The 19,827-nt window shown below is 40.1% G+C and overlaps 2 protein-coding genes and 1 long non-coding RNA gene across 3 annotated transcripts; 2 read left to right on the forward strand and 1 right to left on the reverse strand.

Moving 5' to 3' along the window:
• Positions 1-750: 750 nt before the first annotated feature.
• Positions 751-2,809, reverse strand: LOC120293411. The gene is made up of 2 exons (XR_005551172.1): positions 1,095-2,809; positions 751-939 (listed from the first exon to the last, which is right to left on the reverse strand). It is a non-coding gene; the product is annotated as an uncharacterized LOC120293411 (long non-coding RNA).
• Positions 2,810-10,935: 8,126 nt separating this feature from the next.
• Positions 10,936-12,577, forward strand: LOC104444427 (7-deoxyloganetin glucosyltransferase). The gene is made up of 2 exons (XM_010058096.3): positions 10,936-11,473; positions 11,583-12,577. Exons 1-2 carry the CDS (start codon positions 10,954-10,956, stop codon positions 12,518-12,520), a joined length of 1,458 nt encoding a protein of 485 aa, XP_010056398.2. The 5' UTR covers positions 10,936-10,953; the 3' UTR covers positions 12,521-12,577.
• A 4,618-nt stretch (positions 12,578-17,195) lies between these two features.
• On the forward strand, positions 17,196-18,836 carry LOC104444426 (7-deoxyloganetin glucosyltransferase). The gene is made up of 2 exons (XM_010058095.2): positions 17,196-17,715; positions 17,827-18,836. The coding sequence occupies exons 1-2, from the start codon at positions 17,196-17,198 to the stop codon at positions 18,762-18,764; spliced, it is 1,458 nt and encodes a 485-aa protein (XP_010056397.2). The 3' UTR covers positions 18,765-18,836.
• Positions 18,837-19,827: the final 991 nt, after the last annotated feature.

Here is a 19,827-nt window from a genome sequence, read left to right on the forward strand (position 1 = left end):
TAAAGCTATCGCAAGTCACTGAAATTTTTCAACATATGCAATTTCCTTTTTGACCTGTTTTTTTGGGTATAATCGGGTCCTTTGAACTATATATATTTGTCTAGTCACGTTAGTTCCCCAGTTGAAAACCTTAATTGAAATGTTGATACGATCGTTATCATGAATATTCAGCGTATATCGTAGAAAGGCTTTTCGAGGGATAATAAGTGTAGAGTTCAAAACTAGAGATATACCGTGAGATCAAGAAATAAGATTAAGGATGAACTTTGTAGTTTTTCTGAAAGTCAATTCTTTTTCTTGGTCGAAAAATGAAAAATAAATCAATTCATGAGGTTAATTTGATTTGTCCCATGAGAGGAGACTAATAATGTCTTATTCGACAATTGGGACTCTTTCTTCAAATTTTTGTTTCGTCATTGTCTCAGACTTACGAGGGATGATTACATAAATAGTCCTTAAACTTCATTCAAATGTACAATATGGTCCCTAAATTTTATTTTGTTCGATGTGGTCTTTGAATTTTTATCCAAATTTGCAATGTGATCCCTGAACTATTAGTAAATATTCAATTTAGTCCATAAATTATATTAAATTATCCAATATTATATTTCCATTAATTCAAGTTCAAAGATGACATTGAATAATTTCATATATTCAACACCCCTGGATCTCATATACATTAATTTCACTTGACTTGTTTGTACTTCATGAGTTGTAAAATAAATTACAATCAAGCTAAATCATAAGGAATTGAGCTACTCAACTCTATTTATCATAAAACTTGGTTTCTTTACACGTGGGGAGATGAGATTAAGAGGGGGATTTCTATAAATAAATAAATAAAAGCACTATGAACCACAAATAGTAAATATCCCGCCTCTCGTTGAGCCAAAAACAAAATTCTTCCACACGTCGAGCGCTCCTCAGCCACCTCTTACTCTAAAAGAAAGACACAATAAACAAATGTGAGTTTTTAAATTAAAAACTCAGCAAGTGGGCGGTTAGTCCTAACTTGGATTGGCCAATAACAAGACAAATAGGTAAATAGAATCATCAATTTGTTGAATCCACAGAAATCTAGCTGCAACAATCACCTGGGGGGAGACGACACTCCACCTTGAACCCCTCGCACCCAACCTGGCATCACGAGGTCCACGATCACCCAGGGGGAGATGACACTCCACCCTGTACCCCTCGCACCCAACCTGGCATCACGAGTCTCCTGAGAAGCTATTCAACCCTTCTCAGACCTCTGGAGAGACTACCACTACTCTTCGTCACCTCTCTCCAGGCATCCCGACACCCGGGGTCTCACATTGGCTCTTAGCCAACTTCACACATTCACAATTCCCATGTTGCAGCACCAACAACCTCAGCATGTGAACAACCATAAACATGTCTAAACACATGTAATTAAATACTTCAAAGTATATAGGAACTCTCATTAAAGGCGACATAGCAACTGCTGCACATTCTCGGATCAAAGCAGTCTATAGACTGAAATGAGCAATTTCAATCACAGACACAGAAAGTATATTTAATCTTATCAGAATGTTATAAAATTTCAGTATGTTATAGAAGAGACGTAGATTAACATTTTCCGTGAAGAAACCTAAGCCTAAATCTCAGTATATTAAAAGCAGTAATTTGTTGTCTTCTCCTCAAAATTCTGCAGCAACTCTTAGATTTAGTACCTACAGAAGAAATATCGTTTCACCACCTTAACCTTGACCATTTACTCTCAAATTTTGATATGTCATTCTCAAGAATATTTCCTACAACTTTCATTAAGAGTTTAATGTCCAATTCTTTCTAGAAAATTACAGAAAACTCGTGAAATCACCTAAGGTATTGCTGTTTTCTAAAGTACAGCTTACTAGTTCAAGGTAAATGCTCTTACCAACACATTTTCTCATTAACCTTGCTATAACTAGATGCCGAACTTGATCTAATGAATGTTCTCTCAAGTAAACTTGTTCTTTTCCTTATCTACATCATCATAATTTAAGGCGACACCAAAACAAAAGGTTTTCCATCTATATTTCTCTAAAACAGAAGCATCTTATACTGTTTTCTTCTGTTTTTAGTTCAACCGAACTGCAAATTTCTCCACCAATCTCTTTTACAACACCTCAAGACTCTTCCACAGCATCTAAAATTAATTACAGTAGGTCTTTACCCACAAGAAACATTCTACAACTAGGTACAAAGCAAATGTTCACAACACTCATGGCCTTCTACCAAGCAAAACAATATTTCTCAGCTTTCTTGCAGACTTTCTACTCCCATGATGGCCATTAACCAGACAGACAACTTGCAAACGGCACACCATAGGTGAGGCCGAACCACAACAGAACCGGAGGAGAGGAAAATCCTCTAAATAACATGCGACAGTACCTCATCCAGCAACCAATGTCTAGCGCAAAGGAATAGAACTTCGAGTCCCCCAAATTTTAGCTCCCAAACAGAGCTTTGGTTCCCAAATTTCTTGCACCCAACTTCAAAATCTACCCCGATTCTCACATGCACAACTAGAAACAGCCTTTTCGTGAACTCGAAACTCTAAACACAACCCCACTTGCCTGGATCTTTCACTGGTGGGGAAGGGAGGAGGCGTCAGGCGAGCTAGGGTCCACGGCCGGCGATGGAGCTCCGAACAAAAGATTTCGCTACTGGATGGAGGCACCGGTCGTGAGAGGCCGAGATGAGGTCGGGTTTTTGGTGGAACAAAGCAAGAACAGGGGAGAAAAGAAGTGGGTGCTTCGGTAGAGAGAAGAAGAGAAGACGCTGGTTTGTTGGGGAAAATGTATCGAACGTTTCAAGGAAGAAGAATGATAAAATAAAATAAAATAAGATGTACAAGTGTTGCCTCCCCTTTCCTTCTCAACTCCACTTGGCTGCAACGTGGGGGAAAATAAATTTTTCTTCTTAAAATAATCCCTCCCCCTTCCACTCTCTCATGTTCGAAGTAGTCTCTACCGGAATAAATTTTAGTTAGCCTCAAACATGCCCATTCTAACTAGCGAGCGAAGAGATTAGAATTTGGGCGTCACAATATAATTCATGGACTAGATAGAACATTCAAGGACCACGTTGCGCACTAGGCTAAAATTTAAGGATCGTATTGAACAAATTAAAAATTCAGGAACCACATTGCACAACTTATCAAACTTCAAAGACCATTTGTGTCATTTTCCTAACTTGTAATGCGATTTATATGTTAATTGCTTTATTGAGTTTATGTAGCTGTTTGGCCTCATTGAAGTAAAGACGATTTCACACTTAATTAAGCATTATTTGGCTAACTAAGGCTTTGTTTGGCAACATTTCTATTTATCCAAATTTTTGTTCCTTTATTTCCCAAAAAAAAAAAACAAAAATTCGTGTGGTAATGTCAACTAATTTTTTTATTCCTTGAAATAGAAAAGTAACCAGATAATAGATTTGGAACAGATACAAGAAATAAAATAAAATAAAAATTACTTCATATTTCCGAGAACAATTTTCAGAATAAGTCATTTTTTCTTTTCTTCTTCTTCCTCTTCTACCTATTCATCACCACCTGTCACCCACTCACAACCGGTTGTCTTGAGCCACCATTGGCTAGAGAAGGAAGAAGAAGAGAGGGAAAAAAATGAAAAAAATGAAAAATCTAGAAAATATTAAAAAATTAAAAGAAATTTCACGTCTTAAAAAAATTTGTAGGTCTTCATCTTGTTCTTTTTCTATTTTAGGAATAGAAATTTAATATAGTTATCAAGCACGTTTTTTTACTCAAAAACTCTTCTTGGAAATAGAAACAAAAAAAAAACTATTTCTGAAAAAAAAATTATTCCATAGAATAGAAATGTAGCCAAATACATCATAAATTTTCATAAGGAAAGACAAAAAGTAATTAAGTGAGTCGGGTCTACGAGCATCTTTATAAAGGAGTAGTGTGGCAACAATAATGACAATCAAAGTTGATTAATCATAAGAATCGATACATTATTAACCACACGCCACATATATCTGCATATGATAAATTATAAACCTATACCAAAGCTCAAAGAAAGCATGTGCTCATATAATCCATTAGGCGTGATATTGATACACTTTATTCATATTGTAATCCATTATTATTTATTAGTATAACAAATTTAAAATGTCTTGAGATCCAAAAATGGAATCACATATTTGTATACTTCGTGTAATATGATATAACGTGACATTGTGACTTTATCATAAACAATGATCTATCCAATTTATTATGGAAAAGAAAAAAGAGAATTCTTTTTTTCAAGTCAAGTTAACATCTAATTACAATGTAAAAAATTATCAAAAGAATTCTAAATCTATTACATTTATACCCATTCAATTTTAAAACTTTTAATTTTGACAATCTAATCCTAAATCTTTTGACAAATTTGCCAAATTAGTCGTAAACATTTTCCAACTTTGTCAATTCAGTCAACCTTTTACAAATTTGGCAATTTAGTTCTTCCAACAAATTGTGGCCAAATATCGCCAACGTTGTGGTCTAGTCAAGATTAGCCTTTCTATATGGCATGATTAGCGTTGACATTGACAATTTTTTAAATGATTTTTTTAATTTTCTGGATTTTGTTATTTTCATTTTCTGTTGTTTTTCTTCATCTTTTTTCTTTCTTTATTTTTGGGCCTTTTCTCTCCATCAACCATTGTAATGTTAGGCATCATTGATTGCCGGCAAAGGTTGCTAGCCTTAGGTGATAACCACCCTCACCCAAGGCCAAGGAGGGGGGCCTCATCAAACCCAACAAGGGTGGCCCTCGCTAGTAGCCAACGACTCCCGTTAAGCATGAATGAGGTCTAGTGATGGCCGTCAAAGGGAAAAAGGGAAAAGAAAAACAAAAGAAAAGGAAAATAAATAAATAAAGGAGAAAAATAAAGAAAATTAAAAAGAATTGCAAAAATTATCTATGCCGACTATCCACCAGTAAGACCATCAATGTTGACTAGACCGCAATATCAACGGCTCTCAACCAAAATTAGTCGGAATAACAAAATTATTAAATTGTCAAAAGGTTTAGGACTAATTAGTTAATCATCAAAATATTAAGATTAAATTGGCATAATTGAAAGTTTATAATTAAATTAATAAAAATATTGAGTATGTCATAAATTGTTCCATTTTCTATTGAAAATATTTTAATTAAATCCTTAACAAAATTTTGTGCTCCTTAATTATTTGCTTGATGGGAGAAATATTCAGTGGTTAGAGATTACCACGTCATCTGATGATCTGGCATACATGTTTTAGTCTCAGCCTCTCATTATTTGACAGATGTCCACTAATGTCAAATTAAACAAAAATTTAAAAATTTCCAAAGAGAGATCTATTCAACCCAAACCACGGAAGAACTTTGATTGAGTTGCAGCACATCCCCTTGCCGTGGCAACCAACGGAGTTGCCGGAACCGCTCCTGCGCATCTAAGCCAAGCTGCCCCTTCCGGCATTGCTCGATGCCGATGACGAATATGGACAAGGGGTGTGACACCCGAACGCTTTCCGCCATGGAAGACCAGATCTTGAGATCTAAAGAGTGACGTCGACAAAGCGACGATGGCCATGGGCAAGCGACACAATACTAACACAATTCCAGATTTGGAGGTGATTGGAGAAGTACCAAAAAGAAGAAGAAGATGGAGCCAGAGGTAGCTTAGGTCGATAGCCAGCGACGTCGGAAAGGGTCCTACATCATCCATGGCATAGATGGGTTCTTTGCCCCTGTTTTTGGGCGTTGAGGAAAGTGGGTCTCTTGACTTGTCCTCTACAAAAGGTTTTGGGGGTCTTAGAAGACATGGCCACAGGCTTCCAGTCTTGAGTTTTTAGTCTTCCTCCTCCATCATCCATGGTCGCAACTTTCCATGGCTCACAGGGTGGCTTGGCTTGGACGCGGCCTCAACGGCTCCACTGTTGACAACGGTGACTGGAGGTTCTACAACACTCTAAGTAGCACCGATATGAAATACAATACGACACGACAAGTCAACACGTCACTCCCCCAAAAATTATTTTTACTTCCCTCGTTTCTCCCCCTCCTAACCTGTCACTTCTTTCTTAAGAATTGAACACCCTCTCATCCACCCCCCTCCCTTCCCTCTAGAAATAAAAAATCACGCCAAAGTCCCATTAAAATCCCATTTTTAATTTTTTGAGTTTCCTCACTCACAAACCCTAGTGGCCGACTCCTTCTCATCCTCCTCCTCACATGACCCTCTTCCTAGTCGCGGCCCTCTAGGTCGCCTCAACCTCTGCTCTTTCTCTGGCCCTCCCTCACCGTCATAGCCTTGTCTCTGCTCCCTCACCCTCACCTCCACCTTCCATGGTCTTCTTCAATGATACTCTCTTTCAGACACGTGTGTCAAAATGTGTTGAGAATAGTTGATCACATGTCGAAAAATCTGACATATGTTGATTGCGTGTCCGAGCGTGTTAGATATGTCGACACATGTCAAACACAACATGAAAGGCAACATGTCCGTGCTTCATAGGCAACACCAACAAAGCATAAAAGCTTGCTCATCCTTCAAGAGGTAGTTGGACAGAGAAGAAGGAAAGAGGGGGACAAAATTAAAAAAATTATTTATTTCTATGTCAGTTACTAAAGTAGCAACATGAAATGTGTCAAATTGTGAGTGGTTGGAAGTGAAAGCACACATGCTAGGTTAGTAGATGACCAGCAGATGATGTGACAATCTTTAACCATTGAATATTTTCTCCTTCGATGAAAGGACGATGCCTTCAAATGATATTGGAAGGAATCTTGAATGGGTATATTAGGATCATAGAGAAAGCCAATTTTTTATAGGAAGAAAACTAAAGACAATATGCTTGCGTGTCACATAAAGAGGACATCGTATTTGGTGTGGGATAACCAAATGAATTAAGTAGCACATGTGGCTGCAATTTCTTTGATTTAAAAGATAGCTTTCTTGTCGCTTTGCAATCGAAAGGAGAATAACCATCGTGATGACCAAGCATTATTTTTTACGGTGTTGACCCAAACCCCACAAGTACACATGACCGACACCCTCAAGAGATCCAAAAATGGTGGGGATCGCCGTATTTTTAGGACGGGAAGATAATTTAATCTATCTGAACGTGCACTGTGTGGGGAATTGTTTGACATAGTACTCTTAGACCCATTCTTCAAAATGAACATTACAATGAATTGTTCTCTTACTTCATTGAACTCCTTGTTATCGGTACCATTGAGGACGGATATGGACGAACTAAGGTCAGAAACAGACTTGACACGCCAAAATACCACCGGTACCGGTCCAAAATCTCCAAGAACCGATCAGAAAATAATTGAAGAAACCGATCCGGCAGAATAGTGAACCAGTTTGATCTACTGAAGAGAGAATTGACCGACCTGACAATAGGCTTGGCTGCTAATACGCGCAAGGGTCGCCCTCCCAAGACTTGCCCAAGCGACACCCTGGCTCAAGCGAGCTTGTCAAATTTGGCGAAGGAGACTTAACCAACACTCACTCCAACGAGGCCGACCCTTACCTGTGGGTGAGGGTAATCCTTGCTCAGGCAAGTCTGGTCCTTTCTGAGCATGACACCATTTTGACTACCGACAATAGTCATAGAATAAAAAGAAATGAAAAATTATAATAAAAAATATTCCTATTAACGTCAATCTATCACGTAAGTCGACCAACATCAACATTAGCAATTTCAATTTAAATAGACTAAATGAACTTATTTGATAAAAATATTAAAATATTTAAAATTGAATTGATATTAATATAATAAGATTAGGACTCTCTTGGTACCTTTCCAATAAACGATGTAGATTTTTGTTAGATCCTTGTGCACACTCGAGGAGCAATGTCAAATAATCAAATCCGAAAGAGAATTCAAGATCCACGACAAATTGTTTGAACTGGAAATAAAGTAGAGTACTTTTGCTCTACTTTTACCCTTAAAAAAGTGGGAACACCTGAATAAAAAGTGAAGCGTACATTCTGCGGTCCCATTTTGCTCAAATTGGCTTCGCACTGCTTTTCTCCGCGGACCGAATTTTGGAACATGAGAGGAAAACGTTTACCAACACTAAATAATAATAATAATAATAATAATAATAATAATAATAATAATTTACCAACACTAAATAATAATAATAATAATAATAATAATAATAATAATAATAATTTGAATAAATTTCGAAAAGTTACAGCGTGATCCGTAAATTATGCGAACCGTTATTATTTTAATTTTCCACACGAATAATGATTAAGATGGATTCAATTTGTTAAATCACGTATTAATCTTTTTTTTTTTTTTAAATTTGGAATCCTTTTAAGTGCACGGTCGGTCAACCCTCAGTTTAGATTGCTCATGCTGTGCATGTCTAAAAGCTTTGCTTGCGCCAGGCATACATGCATATGCTGCTCTCAACAATGACTAGTAAAATTCGATATGCAAAAACACAGAAATTGTGATAACAACGGCGTAAATTTAGTCTACAAGATAAACATAAACAAATGGGATCGGTTCTCGAACTTATTTCGTTTATTTATATATCATTTGGCCTTTGTCACACATATCCTTACTATAAATTCATTTTTCTTCATGCCAAATTATTGGCCTCGTCGATTTTAAGAAAAACGAACTTTGTTGGATGGCATTTTTTAACAACATTAAATTCTAGGAAATTTTTTTGATTTACTTGTGGTTGGTTGCCTTTTCTCATCATTATCATTATAGGGAAACTATGAAATGGAAATACGAAAAATAAAAAAGTTTTCGAATAGCTAAGACTCGAGTTCAGGCGTAAGGACTGGTTCATGGAGCCTTCAAAGTGTTTGGCAAGCCTTTGGATAGCTTTACCTTTATACAAGTGCATTTGGTTTCTCGGATTATTAAAAAAAAAAAAAAAAAACAGCACGTTTTATAAGCATAACTTGTTTAGACTTAAAATATTTAGTCAAGTATTGCCATTTTACGTGATAAGAATAAAAGAAAATGACTACTTAATTCATTCCATATAAACTACATCCACCAAAAAGAAGAAAAAAAAACTTATCTTGCCTATTGTATTGCTAAGAAAGGATTAAACCTTGAAATAATCTTCATACATTCAGATTTGGTAAGAAAAAAGAAGCTATATTACCAAATAGAATCAATGTTCGGTATTCCTTATGTTATCAAATCAAATTTTCAGTACCTAAATTGTAATAAGAAAGTTTAGAGGAGGGGAGGTTACCACAAGTCTAGAAGGTTGCCAATCAAAAAGGGATTACTGATAGAGGAATTCAAATCTCGACACGGTGCAATGAAATCTTAGATAGTTTAGTTTTGTCAAGCAGACCCTTGATTCCGCATGAGTTTTTGAAGTAGGGTTTCCGACAGTCGAGGAGCCATCTCCAATCCTCAGATCCAAAAGGGAAATCGAGATCCACAACAGCAGTGGTGTTGGGTAGACTTTTTCACTACTTTGCAGCAAGCATTCTGGGTCGCCTTGCTCAAATTTGGCTTCGCGCTACATTTGTCTTTTTTGTTTCCCCTCTGTGGCCAGAATTTTTAAACATGAGAGGAAAACGTTCAGCAACAGTCTTAAAAAAATCACTGTCTGTTTTGACAGATCCAGTAGATGCGTAAATGTAAATTTCGAAAAGTTATTGCATGATTCGTAAATTATAGATAAATCACATAACATTTTTTCCCAAAATTTTAATTCCTTTTAAGTGTATGGTTGACCTTTGGTTTATATTGCTTGTGCTGCGCATTCTATTGTGTATGCAGGTATGCTACTTTCAAAAATGACTTGTAGAGTTTGATATGCAAGACACGGGAATGGTAATGATAGTGGTGTAAATTTAGCTTACAAGACGATGTAAATGATTGGAATTGGTTTTCAAACATATTTTACTTATTTGAACATTATTCAGCATTTATCACACATGTTCTTGCTATAAATTTATTTTTCGTCTTGCCAAATCATCGGCCTCTCTTATTTCAAGGAAAATGAACTTTGATGAAAAGTACTTTTTGTTAAAGTTATTTTCAGGAAAAATTATTTGACTAACTTGTGTTTGGTTTTTTTCTTTTTTTTTTCATTATTACTAGGAAACACACATGAAAAAGAAAAATCTCAAATACAACCCTAGGACTGGAGTTCAGGCGCAAGGTCACAGGTCTGGCTACCAAGGGGCCAAGGTCCAAGCACCGGGAATCTAAATCCAGCCGCCAGCTTCCAAGATCTGGTCATCGGGGACCCCGAGTCCGGCTGTCACACACTTAGATCTAATAGTAGAGATCGAGTTGTATCCATAAAAAAGATTCTGTAATTTTTCTAGGTAATTGCAGATTTTCTACTGATTGTAAAAGTCCTTTGTCGACTCATTTTTCTAGATTAGTCAAACCACTAAGAATATCAACCTACACGTGTCAAGAATCAAGTATGGGCCTCATTTTGGATTTCAAGATCTTCCGATAAATGTGGATTCGTCACTCTTCCTTCTAATTGTGAAATCTTGCAATATTATTACTAATTATTTTAAAAATTTAAATCGTTAAGATAAAAACGAGATTTATTATTTAAATATTTTAATGCCCATCACGTTACTCCCACCTCGTCCTCCATTTGGCTGGAATTTTATAGCGTCGCCTACCTATTTTAAAAATTTAAATCGTTAAAATGAAAATATGATTTAGTATTTAAATATTTTAATGCCCATCACGTTCCTCCCACGTCGTCCTCCACTAGGCTGGATTTTCATCGTGTTGCATGCCTATTTTAAAATTTTAAATCGTTAAAAATGAAAACGTGATATATTATTTAAATATTTTAATGCCCATCACGTTACTCCCCCCCTTGTCCCCAACTTGACCGGATTTCATCGTGTCGCCGGCCTATAAGTAGACCAAACCTCACGTGCCCCTACACATACAGAGAGAGAGAGAGAGAGAGAGAGATGAGTTCGAACGAGATGACTCAAAAGCCGCATGCAGTGTGTGTCCCCTTCCCAGCTCAGGGCCACATCAAGCCCATGCTCTGCCTCGCCAAGCTTCTCCACCACAGGGGCTTCCACATCACCTTCGTCAACACCGAGTACAACCACAAGCGCCTCCTGCGTTCCCGCGGCCCCTCCGCCCTCGACGGCCTCCCGTCCTTCCGGTTCCGCACCATCCCAGACGGCCTCCCCCCCTCTGACGCCGACGCCACCCAGGACATCCCCACCCTCTGCCGGTCCTCGCGGGACCTCTGCCTGCCCTACTTCCGGGACCTCCTCCGGACGCTCGACGAGGAGAGCGCCACGTCGGGCTCCCCGCCGGTGAGCTGCGTGGTGTCGGACGGCGTGATGAGCTTCACGCTCGACGCTGCCGAGGCAGCCGGCGTGCCACTGGTCTTGTTCTGGACGACGAGCGCGTGCGGCTTCATGGGCTACGTGCAGTATCGCAGTCTTGTCGACAAGGGTCTTTCTCCACTCAGAGGTATATGCATTAATGAACAATCGTCTATCTCACTTGCAGATTTACAGCTATCGATTCTTTTCCTCTCTTTAGCGTCATATTGTTTAATGGATCGACTGTCGATTTGCAGATGCAAGCTACTTGACAAACGGGTACTTAGACACCATCATCGACTGGATACCCGGGATGAGGAGCATCAGCCTGCGAGACTTGCCGAGCTTCATCCGAACTACCGACCCAGATGACTTCATGGTCGACTTCCTGTCGGTCGAGACCGAGAGGGCGAAGAGAGCTTCAGCCATTGTCCTCAACACGTTCGACCGCCTGGAGCACGAGGTCGTCGATGCTCTCAAGGCCATGTTCCCCCCCATCTACACCCTCGGCCCCCTCCATCTCCTCACGGCGCAACTGCCTGATGACGGCACCGGATCTATCGGATCCAACTTGTGGAAGGAAGAGCCGGGCTGTCTCAAGTGGCTCGACTCGAAACCGCCCGGCTCGGTCGTGTACGTGAACTTCGGGAGCATCACGGTGATGTCCCCAGCGCAGCTGGTGGAGTTCGCATGGGGACTCGCGAACAGCGGTCAGACGTTCCTATGGATCATCCGGCCCGACCTGGTCGCCGGCGACACAGCGGTCTTGCCACCGGAGTTCTCGGCCGCAACGGGGGAGCGGAGCCTGCTGGCGAGCTGGTGCCCCCAGGAGCGGGTGCTGGGCCACCAGGCGGTCGGCGGGTTCTTGACCCACAGCGGGTGGAACTCCACGATCGAGAGCATCGTGGCGGGCGTGCCGGTGGTGTGCTGGCCGTTCTTCGCGGAGCAACCGACGAACTGTCGTTACAGCCGCGAGGAGTGGGGAATGGGGATGGAGATCGACAGCGACGTGAAGAGGGACGAGGTGGAGAGGCAGGTGAGGGAACTGATGGAGGGGAAGAGAGGGAAGGAGATGAAGAGGAAAGCGATGGAGTGGAAGGAGATGGCCCGGGAGGCCGCGTGTCCTTCCGGGCCGTCGTTCTTGAACTTGGACGAGCTGATCAATAGCGTGCTGCGGCTACCCAGGAGATATTAACGCTCCTCTTGTTTCCCTAAAAATAAATAAAGAATTCGAAAAAAATATTTTTCGAAAGATGATTACTTGTGATTTGGAATAATTAATTATTCAATTATGTAAGCAATGCATATCATCATTTTTAGAAAAAATATTTTTCTTATCAATCATTTTCTTCGAAACATGTTAAAATATATCTCAAATTTGAATCTACGTACGAAATGTAATCGAAAAATGTTAACTGGTCCATATCGTAAGAACAATTGGACAGACTTTCATCAAAGGCAGGCTTGGACTTTGTTCTATTAGAGTTTGTTTTCCTCTTGGATAATCATAAGATCCAAGATTCGGTCAACAAGATACTCAAAGGCCGTGGTTTGTTTAGACTTGGAGATAAATATTCAAGGTTGACCGCGGGGCGAGTAAAATCCAGTTTGACCGCATAGGGGACTGCATACATATTTATTGCCGTACAAAAGAAATCGTGCGGGATCAGGAAGTGGTTAGAGAAAAAGGAAATAGAATAACTAAGGCATTCGCTTTAGAAGAAAAGTTTTTCAGCTGGAAAGTTTTCCGTCTGGCTTTTCTGTAGAGATAAGCTACCGACGATAGTAACCATATTACAGTGGTTATAAACGAGGCAGATTCTTGTTAGATCCTTGACTCGTGGAGCGATGTCAAATAATCAAATCCAAAAGAGAATTCGAGATCCACGACAAATTATTTAGGGAAAATGTCATAAAAAATCCCTAAACTTTTATTTAATGTGCAATCTCGTCTCTAAACTTTCGATTAGCTCAATTTGATTTTTGAACTATCGATAATTGTCCAATTTAATCCTTCCATTAAAAATTAACTGTTTTTCCTCCTTCTTCTTTTTTTCTCCTTCTTCTCTCTTCCCTTCGCCAGCCATGACGAAGCCGGCGGAGGGAAGAGAGAAGAAGAAAAAAAAAAAGACCAAAATACCAAATTCTGTTAATTTTAACTAACGAAAAGACGAAATTGATAGTCAGGGACTAGATCGGACATTTATCGATAGTTCAGGAGCCAAATTAAGCTAATTAAAAGTTTAGGGATGAGATTGCACATTAAATAGAAGTCTAGGGATTATTTGTGACATTTTCTCAATTGTTTAAACTGGAAAAAAAGTGGGAAGACCTGAATAAAAAAGTGAAGCGTACATTCTGCGGTCCGCTTTTGCTCAAATTGGCTTCGCACTGCTTTTCTCCATGGACCGAATTTGGAACATCAGAGGAAAACGTTTACCGACGCTATAATAATAATAATAATAATAATAATAATAATAATAATAATAATAATAATAATAATAATAATAATAATAATAATAATAATAATAATAATAAATTGAATAAATTTCGAAAAGTTACGGCATGATCCATAAATTATACAAACCGTTATTATCTTGATTTTCCACACGAATAATAATTAAGATGGATTCAATTCGTTAAATCACGTAATAATCCTTCTATAAATTTTGAATCCTCTTAAGTGCATGGTCAACATTTGGTTTAGATTGCTCATGTTATGTATTTCTAAAAGCTTCACTTGCGCCAAGGGTACATGCATATGCTACTCTCAACAATGACTAGTAAAATTCGATAAGCAAAAACACGGAAATTGTGATGAAAGTGACGTAAATTAAGTCTACGAGATAAACGTAAACAAATGGGATTGGTTCTAGAACTTATTTCGTTTATTTAAATATCATTTGACGTTTGTCACACATTTCCTTACTATAAATTCATTTTTCTTCATGCTAAATTACCAGCCTCGTTAGTTTGAAGAAAAATGAATTTTGTTGGATGGCACTTTTTAACAACAATATTTCTAGGAAAATGATTTAATTTACTTGTGGTTGGTTAGCCTTTTTCATCATTATCATTATAGGAAAACTATGAAACGGGAATACGAAAAATAAAAAGTTTTCGAATAGTACCCTAAGACTCGAGTTCAGACGCAAGGTCTCGAGTCTAGCTACCAAGGGGCCAAGGTCCAAGCATCGGGGATCTAAATCGAGCTGCCCAGCTTCCAAGGTCTGGCCATCTGGGACCTCGGGTCCGACTGTCAAGCGCTCAGGTCCAATCAATGACCACGGTCTTGCAACAGTGGATATCAAAGTCGTTTCTAGATCTTCCAATAAATCTGGGGTTGAGCCATTTTTACCCTAATAAGAAAAAATTGAAGCCGAAAGTTCATTGGATTTCGCCCGCCCATAAATAGACCAAACCTCACTTGCCTTCCTCCAGCACCATAACCATTTGCCCTGTCTCTTCTTTCATACCCCAAAATGAAGAACAAGAAAACGATCAAAAAAAAGGGAAGAGAGAGAGAAGAGAAGTTTATTTTGACTGACCTAGAATTTCAATCTTGTCAGTCATTTGCATTCTTCTTGTGAAAGTTTATTTTGACTCATCTAGGATTCGAAACTTGTCAGTCAAAACTAATTGTTTAATTTGCATACGCATTTACTTAACTAGACCGGTACATTCAAAATGACTCATTAACCATTATGGGTATCTATAACTCAGAAGCCAAAGGTAAAAGCCCAATAACTGCATGTAAATCCTTTTGAGTTAAAACACTCATTGTATAGGCTAAATGCTTATATCTAACCGGTTCATGGGGCGTTCAAAGTGTTTGGCGAGCCTTCAAATAGCTTTACCTTTACACAAGTGCATTCGGTTTCTCAGATTATAGAAAAACAGCACGTTTTATAAGCATAACTTGTTTAGACTTAAAATATTCAGTCAAGTATTGCTAGTTTACATGATAAGAATAAAAGAAAATGGCTACTTAATTCATTCCATATAAACTACATCTACCAAAAAGGAAAAAAACAAAAAACTTATCTTGCCTATTGTATTGATAAGAAAGGATTAAACCATCAAATAATTTTCATACATTCAGATTTGGTAAGAAAAAAAAGCTATATTACCGAATATAATCAATGCTCGGTATTCGTTATGTTATCAAATCAAATTTTGAGTACCTAACTTATAATAAGAAAGTTTAGAGGAGGGGAGGTTACCACAAGTCTAGAAGGTTGCCAATCAAAAAGGGATTATTGATAGCGGAATTCAAATCTCGGCACGGTGCAATGGAATCTTAGATAGTTTAGTTTTGTCAAGCATACCCTTGATTCCGCGCGAGTTTTTGAAGTAGGGTTTTCGACAGTCGAGGAGCCATCTCCAATCCTCATATCCAAAAGAGAAATCGAGATCCACGACTGCAGTGGTGTCGAGTAGACTTTTGCACTACTTTGCAGCGAGCATTCTGCGGTCGCCTTGCTCAAATTTGGCTTCGCGCTGCATTTGTCTTTTTTTTCCCCTCTGTGATCAGAATTTTTAAACATGAGAGGAAAACCTTGACAAAAAAAAAAAAAAAAAAAAACATGAGAGGAAAATGTTCAGCAACAGTCTTAAAAAAATCACTATCTGTTTTGACAGATCCAGTAGATGCGTAAACATAAATTTTGAAAAATTATTGCATGATCCATAAATTATGGACAAATCACGGAACATTTTTTCCCTAAATTTTAAATCCTTTTAAGTGTATGGTTGACCTTTGGTTTTATATTGCTCGTGCCGCACATTATGTTGTGTGTGCACATATGCTACTTTCAAAAATGACTCTTAGAGTTCGATATGCAGGACACGGGAATGGTAATGATAGTGGTGTAAATTTAGCTTACAAAACAATGTAAATGATTGGAATCGATTCTCAAACATATTTTACTTATTTGAACATTATTCAGTGTTTATCACACATATTCTTGCTATAAATTTATTTTTTGTCTTGTCAAATCACTGGCCTCTCTTATTTCAAGGAAAATGAACTTTGATGAAAAGCATTTTTCGTTAAAGTTATTTTCAGGAAAAATTATTTGAGTCACTCGTGTTTAGTTTTTTTTTTTCCATTATTATTATGGGAAAACTATGAAACACACATGAAAAAGAAAAATCTCAAATACAACCCTAGGACTCGAGTTCAGGCGCAAGGTAATAGGTCTGGCTACCAAGGGGCCAACATCCAAGCACCGGGAATCTAAATCCAGCTGCCAACTTCCAAGATCTGGTCATTGGGGACACCGAGTCCGGCTGTCGCACGCTTAGATTTAATAGTAGAGATCGAGTTGTATCCATAAAAAAAAAATTGTGTAATTTTTCCGGGTTTAACTACAGATTTTCTACTGATTGTAAAAGTCCTTTGTCGACTCGTTTTTCTAGATTAGTCAAACTACTAAGAATAAGGAAATTATTTTTTGTCCTTTAATAGTGGAACCAACCAACACCCGCCAACAATCAAGTATGAACCCAATTTTGAATTTCAAGATCTTCAGATAAATATGGATCCGTCACACTCTTCCATCTAATTGTGAGATTTTGCAATATTATTACTAGCTATTTTAAAAATTGAAATCGTTAAGATGAGAATGTGGTTTATTATTTAAATATTTTAATGCCCACCGTGTTACCCCACCTAGTCCACTTCGCCGATTTCATTGTGTGGCCGGCCTATTTTAAAATTTAAATCGTTAAGATCAAAACGTGAATTATTATTTAAATGTTTTAATGCCCATCACGTTACTCCCCACTCGTCCTCCACTTGGCCAGCATTTCATCGTATCGCCGGCCTATAAGTAGACCAAACCTACAGGAGAGAGAGAGAGAGAGAGATGAGTTCGAACGAGATGACTCAAAAGCCGCATGCAGTGTGCATGCCCTTCCCAGCCCAGGGCCACATCAAGCCCATGCTCAGCCTCGCCAAGCTTCTCCACCACAGGGGCTTCCACATCACCTTCGTCAACACCGAGTACAACCACAAGCGCCTCCTGCGTTCCCGCGGCCCCTCCGCCCTCGACGGCCTCCCGTCCTTCCGGTTCCGCACCATCCCAGACGGCCTCCCCCCCTCTGACGCCGACGCCACCCAGGACGTCCCCACCCTCTGCCGGTCCTCGCGGGACCTCTGCCTGCCCTACTTCCGGGACCTCCTCCGGACGCTCGACGAGGAGAGCGCCACGTCGGGCTCCCCGCCGGTGAGCTGCGTGGCGTCGGACGGCGTGATGAGCTTCACGCTCGACGCTGCCGAGGCAGCCGGCGTGCCACTGGTCTTGTTCTGGACGACGAGCGCGTGCGGCTTCATGGGCTACGTGCAGTATCGCAGTCTTGTCGACAAGGGTCTTTCTCCACTCAGAGGTATATGCATCAATGAACAATCGTCCATCTTACTTAGCAGATTCACAGCGAATGATTTCTTTTCCTCTCTTTTGCGTGATATTGTTTAATTGATCGACTGTCGATTTGCAGATGCAAGCTACTTGACAAACGGGTACTTAGACACCATCATAGACTGGATACCCGGGATGAGGAGCATCAGCCTGCGAGACTTGCCGAGCTTCATACGAACTACTGACCCAGACGACTTCATGGTCGACTTCGCGTCAGTCGAGACCGAGAGGGCGAAGAGAGCTTCAGCCATTGTCCTCAACACGTTCGACCGCCTGGAGTACGAGGTCGTCGATGCTCTCAAGGCCATGTTCCCCCCCATCTACACCCTCGGCCCCCTTCATCTCCTCACGGCGCAACTGCCTGATGACGGCACCGGGTCTATCGGATCCAACTTGTGGAAGGAAGAGCCGGGCTGTCTCAAGTGGCTCGACTCGAAACCGCCCGGCTCGGTCGTGTACGTGAACTTCGGGAGCGTCACGGTGATGTCCCCAGCGCAGCTGGTGGAGTTCGCATGGGGGCTCGCGAACAGCGGTCAGACGTTCCTGTGGATCATCAGGCCCGACCTGGTCGCCGGCGACACAGCGGTCTTGCCACCGGAGTTCTCGGCCGCGACGAGGGAGCGGAGCCTGCTGGCGAGCTGGTGCCCCCAGGAGCAGGTGCTGGGCCACCAGGCGGTCGGCGGGTTCTTGACCCACAGCGGGTGGAACTCCACGATTGAGAGCATCGTGGCGGGCGTGCCGGTGGTGTGCTGGCCGTTCTTCGCGGAACAGCCGACGAACTGTCGGTACAGCCGCGAGGAGTGGGGGATCGGGATGGAGATCGACAGCGACGTGAAGAGGGACGAGGTGGAGAGGCAGGTGAGGGAGCTGATGGAGGGGGAGAGAGGGAAGGAGATGAAGAGGAAAGTGATGGAGTGGAAGGAGATGGCCCGGGAGGCCACGTGTCCTTCCGGGCCGTCATTCTTGAACTTGGACGAGCTGATCAATAGCGTGCTGCGGCTACCCAGAATAGATTAACGCTCCTCCTGTTTCCCTAAAAATAAATGAAGAATTCGAAAAAATATATTTCGAAAGATGTTTTCTTGTGATTTGGAGTAATTAATTATTCAATCATCATTTTCAGAAAAATATTTTTCGTATTAATCATTTTCTTTGAAACATATTAAAATATATCTAAAATCCGAATCAGCATACGAAATGTGATATGATTGAAAAATGTTACTCTGTCCATATCGCAAGAACAACTAGACGAGACGTTCATCGAAAGTCAGACTTGGACTTTGTTCTATTATAATTTGTTTTCCTCTTGGATAATCACAAGATCCAAGATTCGGTCAACAAGATACTCAAAGGCCGTGGTTTGTTTAGACTCGGAGATAAATATTCAAGGTTGACCGCGGAGCGAGTAAAATCCAGTTTGATCGCATAGGGGACTGCATACATATTTATTGCCGTACAAAAGAAATCGTGTGGGATCATTGATGTTACTAAACATTTTTGGAATCACCGTGGCTGCCCATTCAAATAGTCACTAAAATTCTTTTTTTATTATTCCGAGATGCAGAACCTAAAGGAAAAAAAACAATTTCCCTATTTAACATGCAGTTTCCTTTGTCTCTTTGTAATTAAAAGGAGATCAAACATCGTGCTGATCAAGCATTATTTTTATGGCGATCGGCCCGAACCCAAGAAATGCACATGACCGACCAACACGGTCTGGGAGATACATCAATGCAGATTGGATCGCTGTACTCTTGAGAACGTGAATCACCATCTCCCAAGAAGGATCTTCCTGAAGTAGGCCGCGAATAGCTTCGGTTCTCTGCATCTGGCACTGCATGGGGGAGTTCTTTACGTACTGCTCTTCGACCCATCCTAGAAACTGAACATGGAAATGGATTTCTTAAACCTCCGTTGAACTCGGGATTTTGGATCTAGCTAAGGGTTTTTTAGATACTTGGTAACAACAGTAAATGAATTGAAGGAATCTGTCTCTATATCGTAGGCGATCCCTTTGTTTCTTTCTCTTTCACCTGCAGATGGAGAGTATCTAGGGCTATGGATTTGCAGCATAGTTGCT

This window comes from Eucalyptus grandis, chromosome 5, assembly GCF_016545825.1.
Source record: "Eucalyptus grandis isolate ANBG69807.140 chromosome 5, ASM1654582v1, whole genome shotgun sequence".
Taxonomy (NCBI): Eukaryota; Viridiplantae; Streptophyta; class Magnoliopsida; order Myrtales; family Myrtaceae; genus Eucalyptus; species Eucalyptus grandis.